Source organism: Dendropsophus ebraccatus, chromosome 3 (genome assembly GCF_027789765.1).
Source record: "Dendropsophus ebraccatus isolate aDenEbr1 chromosome 3, aDenEbr1.pat, whole genome shotgun sequence".
NCBI classification, from domain to species: domain Eukaryota; kingdom Metazoa; phylum Chordata; class Amphibia; order Anura; family Hylidae; genus Dendropsophus; species Dendropsophus ebraccatus.
In genome coordinates this window covers 46,097,522-46,107,175 of record NC_091456.1, presented here as the reverse complement: position 1 = coordinate 46,107,175, position 9,654 = coordinate 46,097,522, and the positions used below count along the sequence as shown (strand labels likewise).

Sequence of the window (9,654 nt, the reverse complement as noted above, 5' to 3'; positions counted from 1 at the left end):
GAAATGTATCTGAATTGCCAATTGTATGCTACAAGTGTTTTCCTACATGATGCTATAGCTCTAGAGGTTTGGCTCACATATATTTGCTACTGCCCCTAGTGGTGTGTTTGGTAGAAGACTGATAATAATTTTAATAATAACTTTGTTTCTTTGTTATTAATGTGTTGTTTTATGTCCACATAACTTCTTAGCAATGCTGGAAATGTATCCAAAGCCTGAAGTAATTTTACCATATGTTGCCGAATCCATGGGGTAAACCCAGCTTCATACTCTGTATGTCATAATCCCTGAGCACAGACGTATTTACTGACCAAAACAGGAATATTCATGTGTGTCCTTACGTTTAATAACATTTACCAACGTGATCTCACATTATATCACACAAAGTAGGCCAATCACCTAAAAGGCACAAAATCCATTTTATTACATTCAGAAACAATAGATCCTAAATAAAAAATATATATATATAAAACATGTAGAGTATTCTGGAAAATTAAACCACTTGGCAAGTCAATACCCAGAGCTCCTGGAGTGTAAATAGAACATTTGCGCAGTAAGAGACTGGAGTGCCCTCTAGGCGATAACCGCACTTTTAGGTTGAAATTGGGACCGGTGTGTACTGGAACAGTCAGGAAATAAAACCCCTGAGACCACATTGAAGAACACTGACTTCCTTTGTAGCAGGTTGCACCTTTGAAGAGGCATGTGTTGTAAAGTTCACATGTGGGCTGCAGAAAGTTCAAGGAGTCATCGCTGGACAGGTCTCGTGATTGTCAGGTGGAAACCTTCATTTTGCACTGAATGATAAATTTGGTAATGCCATATGAAATGGAGCAGAGTCATGGAAAGAGAGTGCAGGCGGTTGGACAACACGCTGTTCAGGTACCTCAATCTGGCATACATAAAGTCCATTGTGCTCCATAATGAGGTACAACCTATCACTTTAAACCTTAGATATAGGTTCACTGGGAATCATGACAGGCACACTCACTTAGAGCCTAGATGTCCTCTAACATAAGGTGCATAGACATTAGGTTACCAGACAGAGCAGTGTTGCACTTCCTTCTGCTGCCCATCAGGGACATTAGTATAGCTATTAAGGGCACTGTATGTAGTGGTGATAAAGAACAGTTGCACTGTACAGCAGAGACAGAGTTACAGAGAAACAATGCACGACTGACTGTATGTGTAACAAAAACAGACAATTACGTAGCACTGACTCCAAACAGAGTGATTTTACCCTGGGATACCACTATTACCTGAGGGCAACAGAGACAGGAAATATACTAACCAACATAGTCTATGTGCACGCACACATACACGGTTACATTTACACACAAATTCCATCTCTCTCTGCCGGGCTGTACAGTGACGTCCTGACAGCATAGGTTTGTAGGGGCAGTGGGATTGGAGGAAATACTCAGTGGAGAAGTAAAGGAACTCATGCCTGAGTACTATCTCCAGCTTCAGACCCTGGCTTATATATTGGAGCTCTCTGCTCTTTTGTTTCCTCACTGACATCTTCATCTTTGCTGTCCATCTGAGGATAAACCACCACACATAGCTTCTGGCCAGCACGTGTCATTGCGTCTGAAGACAAAACAGAAGTGTTGTCAATAAAAATAATAATAATAATAAAAAAAGTCGAGTAAGGCTGGGTTCACAGTACGTTTTTGCAATCCGTTTTTTGCAAAAAAAAAAAACGGATGAAAAACGGATGCACATGTGTGCATCCGTTTTGATCTGTTTTTCCTTTAACTTCCATTATAAAAAAAAAAAAAACAGATCCTTTTTTTTTTAGCGGACACAAAAATGAGGTTGACCATGTTTTTGTGTCCGCTACAATAAATTGATCAGTTTTGATCCTTTTTATAATAGAAGTCAATGGAAAAACAGATCAAAACGGATGTACACACTTGCATCCGTTTTTCATCCTTTTTTTTAGTGTGAACCCAGCCCAATTGTAATCTATGTAAAAAAAATTAGAAAAAGGGGAAACTGTGCCAATTGAGTGAAGGTACAATGCATTTGGAAAGTCTTTAGACCCTTTCACTTTAACATTATGTTGACTCCTTTTGCTAAAATAAAATAAAAAAAGTTCCCTTTCCAATAAGGGCCAGTTCACACTGCGCAAAAAATAGCAGAATTCTGCAGGTGAGAGCTCTCACAGTGCTTAGTGCCCTGCAGTGTCTGAATAGGAGGGTGCGCGCACCTCAGCTTTCTCCCCTCTCCACTCAAAGAATTGACATGTCAATTCTTTGAGTGGAGAGTGTCGGGAGCGGAGGCGCACGCACCCTCCCATTCAGACACTGCAGGACACTGAGCATGGTGGGATTCTGCCGGTTTTGCTCAGTGTGAACTGGGCCTAACACATAATAAGAATGTGTAAAATGTGAAAAATTTTACAAATGTTTGCAAATTCAAATAAAAACCTGAACTGGAGACAAGAGTGGGGCAAAAGTGGCCATGTATTTGTAGTGCTGGATAACCCCTTTAAGTCAATGCAATGTTTTATTCTTACCTTTATCATAAATTAGCAAAGATGTCTAACATTCTGTTTTAACTTGGTCATGGGGTATTGAGTGCAGAAGGATGAGGGAATTTTTTTTTTTCCATTTTATTTTAGCACAAGGGCAGAACATAACAAAATGTGAAAATGTCTGAAGATTTTCCAAGTGTGTTGTATATTTGTAACACTAAGGACTAGCATGCCATCAAGTACTCACCAACAAAATTATTGAAGCATTGGGGCTTATTTTGCCAATGGACCCCAAGGAAGTACACAGGAACTCCAGTAAGCATGATGGCCAGACCTATTCCACAGACAACAGGTTCTGACCACAAGCTGAAGACAAGCAGAAAAGCCCAGAAGAGGAGGTAGATCACTGGAAATATGAGGTTAACCTGTGGTAAAATAAGAGGATATTACTGCACATTTAGCCCCTGCTTCTCTTCCTTTTTTTCTGCTTCTCTAAATGTCACTGCTGCTTCTCACGACATTCTTAGGCTAGGTTCACACTTTACAACATATGCTCCTAATGGAGTCTGACAGAATCAAATATTAAATTACAGGACATTTTGCCCCATTACACTTCTGGAAAATAATGGACAAGAGTGGTAAACCTGACTAACCCCATTAAAATCAATGGGGTGTATCAGGCTCAATTTGTATCCAATGGTGCAGTCAATTAGACTCCATTTACAGTGTTGGATGAAAAGTGTGACAGAAACCCGAACACAGTGTGAACCTAGCCTTACCATGCATGAAACGTTAAATGGGTACTCCGGCCTGGGGGCTTTTTTCACAATCTGGCCGGGGGGAAGGGGGGAGGTCACTGACTGGCTGAGCGGACTTGAAATGTCACGTCTCGAGCCCACGTCAGAGACCAGGAAGCAGCCGGGCAGCGGGGACTAGAGCGCCGCGATACAGGACCTGCCACTGGAACTGGGGAGGTGAGTGGACGTTGTTGCCCTCAGCCACCTCCTCCCCGACCAGATCGGAAAAAAGCCCCCCCCACCGGAGTACCCCTTTAACGTTTGAAAGTGTTCTGGGCGGAAAGTGTTCTTGTTGAATCTTTGCGTGAAGTGTTCTGCCCAGAATCACCTCCGGTGGAATTCTGTGAAAATTCATTCAATTCTTTCAGCGGAATGCAGAATCAGCCGGCCCATAGAATGGTGTCTATGGAGCTTTCGGAATGGAGCTGGCGGAAAGGCGCGCGGCCGTGCGCTCATACAGGCGACGGAATTCAGCAGAATTTATCTGCGAGAATTCCGTAGTCTGAACCCACCCTTATACTGAATTTATCTTTCTCTGGTAACAGATGGCATAACATATGAGTTATCCGATCACTGTGGATTCCAAGTACACCAAATACAAAAGTCTTTTTCTAACTTCATAAGAACTTTGATTACCAGTCCTGCTAACCTTAATTGGCCGAGGGATGTCTGGCTTCTTCCATCTTAATACAATCTGCCCGGCTACGGTAACACCATAGAACAGGTAGTTGATGAAGCCAACGTAATTGATCAGAGTATACATGTCACTAGTCACCAACATCAGTAGAGTGGAGAGGCACTGTTGGGCGATAAACCAGGAATAATGTCATATTATAGCAAGTGTATATTTTGCTCATTTGAAAAATGAAAAAGTGGGAATTAACAAAGCAAACCAAGAATGAACTTGTGTAAAAGTAGGGACCTACCGTGAAAAGTAGTGCTGGGATTGGGGTGCATCGATTGATGTGGATCATGGCCAAGACACTTGGTAAATGACCTTCTCTTGCCCCAGCAAAAAACAACCTGTCAAAGCAACAAATCATACCTTTACTCCAATATGCTTCATTAATACCGAGGTCAGACCATTAATATGTAGAAGATTACAGGTCTTAATCTAGAACTAAATCTTACCTGGAAGAAGTAAATAAAGATCCATTGACTCCTCCAAAAGTGGAGAGAGCGACGGATATTGGCATTATCCAGGCCATGACACCTAGCAATTTTTCACCAAATGTCTGAGTAGGAAAAAAAACAAAATACAAGAATAAATAGAGAGCTACGAGAGTTACGAGTTTAACTTGGAATCACGTAACATACATGTAACACCACACCGTATACTCAGTTTATGACAAAATTAAGCCGACATATTCGTACTCACCACAGCCACGGCATTGGAAGCCAGTAGCTCTTGAGGGGACATGGCTGTCACATAGGCAATGTTTGCAAAAACATAAACAAAGGTGACAAGTGGAATAGAGATGAAGATGGCACGTGGGAGATTCCTGGTGAAAGACACAACAATTAGCCAGGTCCTGGCACTAATTATTCATGAATATGACCAAGTCCATAATGTTCATGGATCTGCACGTCATTCTGACTCTTAGAACTAATGATATGAACTGGTTACTGTCATCAGTAGTGGATGCAGAGAGATGACATGTAACACATACAGGCTCCGTTATTTAGTACAGTAGCCTGGGACACATGTGACATGTTTGGAAATCACATGTACATGTGGATTTACTGCAGCAAAGATAATGAAATGTGCTTACTTCCATATTACACTGTACTTTAGATGAGCCAGATGTATGTATGTTATAGAAGTAAACATTGCAGATATAGAGGTTATTTCAATGGGAAATGAATCACCTATCCAATCCTTCTGTTCTCTTTTTACGTAGTTAAATCAGTCAATATGTTATTTATTACAGTTCTGAATAAGTCTAAATATGCATGGCCTTCTCTTCTATCACGGCAATACTAGGTTGACATTGTAAAAACTCTGAAGACTCACACAATTTTGCTGTAATAATAGTAAGTCCCATATGACAAATCCTGATCCAGGAATGTGATATTACCTGCAGATGAACAGAGTTGTCATATCTAATCTAAAAAGGACAAGCCTGTAACCCTGTACTGTTGGTGGGCAAAGGGTTGGCTAAGTATTGGAGTCAGCAAACTTTATTATGCCTTCCCTAAAACAGTGGAGACGTAATTCCTGAATGCAGCCAGCAGGTGGCAGCATCACACAGTGATGCAGGGTCATATTGAGAAGACTGAAGCCAGGGTAGCGTTAAAGAGGTTGTCTGGGGAAAACTTTAAGTTTGCTTACAGCCTGTAACTGTAGCACAATACACCAGCCATACTTTCACCTATAATTAATCTGCACCCGCCCCCCAATGATTTAAGTCTGCATAGATTTTGCTGTGGATTATTTGTGGATCCTCAGCACTACATTTTACTGCAGAATTTAATTACCATGGATAAAAATTGCAGAAACTGACATGGAAAAGGTTGCCAATATGTGTGACTTCTGGTTATGGGGTTTCTTGAAGGACTGTACCAGTCGTATAGGCTTGAAAACATACCTGTCACAGTTCAGTCTTCCAAAACATGGCTGCTAATGGAAGTGTAGGTTGCAGTGGAAACATCCTGAGCATCTGCAATCTGTGCATGAATAGGGCTCCTGCACGGAACTCACTGGTGCGTAGAACATTTTCATGGCAACCTGAACTTCTGTTGGCAGCTGAGTCTGCACATAGAAGGCTGAACCATGACTGCTACGCTTAAAGGAACTGACTGGTTAAAGCTGCATTCAGTGAAGGAAAACCTGGTTTGGCAAATGGAGAGTATTGCTGAAAACCAAGCAGGACATTTATAGTGTGATTTGCATAACTACAGTGCCACCTATTGGCAACTGTGGTGAGAGCATCATCTTCAGTGCCCATTCTCTGACTTTTGTCTCATTTGAGGCAGCAAAATGCTCCCTCTATCTGAGCTGGGGAAGTTTAATTTCACTAACTATATATATACATATATATACACACACACACACATACACACACTAAACCATGAACACTTGCCATTCGATAGACATACATGATATGTTTCACCAATTTAGTAACATATCTTTCAAATGACATAAAATTCTAACTTCCACCATTGTAAGAACAATGGTTGGCACTGCTTGTTATTCTTACTTGTAGGGATCCACCAACTCTTCAGTGACATAGTTAAGGAAGTTCCAGCCACCATATGCAAAAGACCCTTGAAGGAATGCCAGTGCAATGAGACCAATGTCTGGCTCCTGGAAATTCTCAAAAGCATTCTTTGGTTCCAGCCAAAAATATTCTCCTAATGTAAAACAGGCACCAAGGAAGTATTAGGAACATTGCAAACCGAAATCAAACAAGCAACTAAATTCTTCAATCTTATAGCAAGTGAACCAGTATTTCTACCTCCAGCATTACCTATCATGTTTGTGCATATAGGCACTATGTGATTTCTATGGCACCATGCACCTGGCAGAGCCATAGGTACTCCCTGTGCTGCCATATGTGCTGCCTGGCCATAGGTACTCTCTGTGCTGCCATATGGTACCTACATACAGCATCATATAATGAAGATATTTTTCTATAGAATCCAACAGTATAGCTTCTGACCGGGAATGTTGGATTCACATAAAATCAGATTTTAGGGCTCCTCTATACAACATGAACTAAAGAGTTCTATTTTACCTGAATTAAAATATTTTTAAAATGGGAACTATCAGCAGGTTAACCAAATCTAACCTGCTGATACCCACCTATAGCACCGGGGACGCGGAGGAGGAAGGTCTGTGTCTCACCTTCCTCCTCAGCACTGTTAGGCTATGTTCACACAACGTGTAAGACCGGCCGTTCAGTGACCCGGCCGGGTCACGGAATGGCTGGTCTCTGCAAAGATCATCCCGGTCGGTACTGCAGTACCGGCCAGATGATTTTTATAGCCGTAGTGTTCTGATGCGGGAGCATCAGCGCGCGCCCGCATCAGAACTTCCCATAGCGCACAATAAAGCAAGCGGCCAGAGCCGCTCGCTTCATTGTGTGAACTGACAGGGTTTCCTAGGGCCGCAATTCACTGAATTGCGGCCGCAGAAAACAGACATGTCAGTTCTTTGCGACGCAGCACGGGTTCCCGGCCGGAGCGTATACAATGTGTATATGCTCCGGCCGGGATCCCATAGAGGAACAGGCAATGTTCCACGCTGCATAAAGTCCGATGGCAACAACGGCCGTACTTTTACGTAGTATAAACATAGCCTTAACTGGGGTAAACTCCGCTCCGGAGCACCATTAGGAGCACTGCCAGCAGTGCTAATGGTGCTCCTAACCAGAATTTACCCCGACTAACAGCGTAGGGCCGGCGCCGAAGAGGAACATACACCATACATAATCTATTACACTGGTGAAGAATAGCCCCCTTTACCTTTGCAGATCTGGACAATTCCCATAATTATAATCAGTCCCAAGGCCAGCAGCTTCCCAGCCGTGAATATGTCTTGTACTCGAGTGGCCCATCGTACACTGGCACAGTTCACCCAGGTAAGCAGCACTGTAAAAGAACATATAAAGAGTTGGAAACTATTCCATGTACATGTTAGTTGTTACTGAAACCATTTTACTGCCTATTCCTGCTGCCACCTCTCCATAACAAACAGGCTCATTTAGTTCCATTGCATTTAGGTGCAACGTTTATACAGACCCAGAACAATAAAGCTAAAACCAGCCTTTACCTGGTGAAGCCTGAGTGCAGGCAGATGTGGGACAATCGCTTCCACTTTACTGCACATTTTGCACCTACATGCAAGGTTTTGGAATGAGCCGCAGTATATAACACTGGCGTAGTAAATCTTTACCACATCCAGATAGTAATGGCTGAGAAGTGAGAGCGGTAATGTCCGCATGAACCTACGGTGCTAAAAGCAGCGTGTTTATACACGGATGTCACATAAGTATCTGCTGTTAGTATCTGTTAGCCATCAGCCACTCTCTCTCATGGGCATATTATACTAAACTAGGAGGTGTAATGGAGAAAAGTAGAAAATTGCTATCATAGCATTGAGTAGGCCTTTCTTATGTTTGCAGAATCAAGCTTTAAAAGGTTAGTTCAGACAAAAAAAAAATTCTTTCAAACTAACTGGTGCCAGAGATTTGTAATTTACTTCTATTAAAAAAAATCTCCAGTCTTCCAGTACTTATCAGCTACTGTATGTCCTGCACAAAGTGGTGTATTCTTTCCAATCTGACACAGTGCTCTCTGCTGCCACCTCTGTCCATGTCAAGAACTGTTCAGAACAAATCCCTATAGAAAACCTCTCCTGCTCTCCAGACTGGAAAGAAAAACCACTTCCTGCAGGACATATAGCAGCTCATAAGTACTGGAAGGCTTGAGATTTTTTAATTGAAGTAAATTACAAATCTTTGGCACTTTCTGGCACTAGCTGATTTAAAAGAATTGTTTTTGCTGAACTACCCCTTTAATGCCAATATTAATACTTGTATAAACGCGCAGACAACCACAATTTTGAGTATCACAAAAAAAGAAAGAAAAAAAAAACAAAAACACACTACAGTATATGCATACAAATACTGGTATATTAAATGTAGTTCCTTTCGACTAGGCGACCTGCAGCCTGAGTGGCAGCATTCAAGCAGGGCTACTATGGCACAATGCATCTCACTTACAGCAGACAGATGAGCTGCAGTATTGCTATGACAGGTTACAACTTCGCCAAGTGGGGAAAAAAAATGTAAAGCCAGGAAAGAAGGTTTTTGGGGTAAATAACACTCAGGTAACCTAACAGAATGTGCTCAGAAGCAAATATTGCCTAACACTCCAATAGCCTGGTTACTGTACTGCGGCAAAATACACAATGATATATACTCCTTGGCTGCATATAAAGGTATTCAGTAATAAAGCGCATAGCCCCAAAGGAATTGGATCAGATACACATATTGATCTGAACACATGAATTACTCTGCTACCCGAGAGCTTGGCTCTCACACATAATATATAGCTGTATATAAAGCGCTACTTATACATTCCTACTTCTTTCTGATCATCTGCAGAGACAAGGTGGCAGCTCGCCATCCTCCTAATCAGCCATGGCCGCTTTCCAGTGCCCATGCCGAGGCAGGTCAAACACGCCACCACTGACGCAAGGGGAATTCTATTGAAATTTTACAAGGACACTTCCTTGGTGTCAAGTCTGTGCATGATGTCGAAGGGCAGAAAGGAGACAAAGCTAAAACCTACTTTAGCCGACACCCAAAACCGTGTTCCTGTGCCACCGAGATAATGGATCAGGAACCATGGCAGAATGCACAGATAATGATT

The 9,654-nt window shown here is 42.1% G+C and overlaps 1 protein-coding gene across 1 annotated transcript in view; it reads right to left on the bottom strand.

The window, feature by feature from the left end:
* Positions 1–400: 400 nt before the first annotated feature.
* Positions 401–9,654, bottom strand: part of SLC7A8 (solute carrier family 7 member 8) — a 32,605-nt gene continuing 23,351 nt past the window's right edge. Inside the window, exons 5-12 of the mRNA XM_069961654.1 lie at positions 7,744–7,869; positions 6,477–6,630; positions 4,655–4,778; positions 4,408–4,511; positions 4,203–4,299; positions 3,926–4,075; positions 2,727–2,904; positions 401–1,590 (exon numbers count right to left, since the gene is read on the bottom strand). Coding sequence (XP_069817755.1) covers positions 1,442–1,590; positions 2,727–2,904; positions 3,926–4,075; positions 4,203–4,299; positions 4,408–4,511; positions 4,655–4,778; positions 6,477–6,630; positions 7,744–7,869 — 1,082 coding nt within the window. The 3' untranslated portion in view covers positions 401–1,441. The remainder of the gene's footprint in view (positions 1,591–2,726; positions 2,905–3,925; positions 4,076–4,202; positions 4,300–4,407; positions 4,512–4,654; positions 4,779–6,476; positions 6,631–7,743; positions 7,870–9,654) is intronic.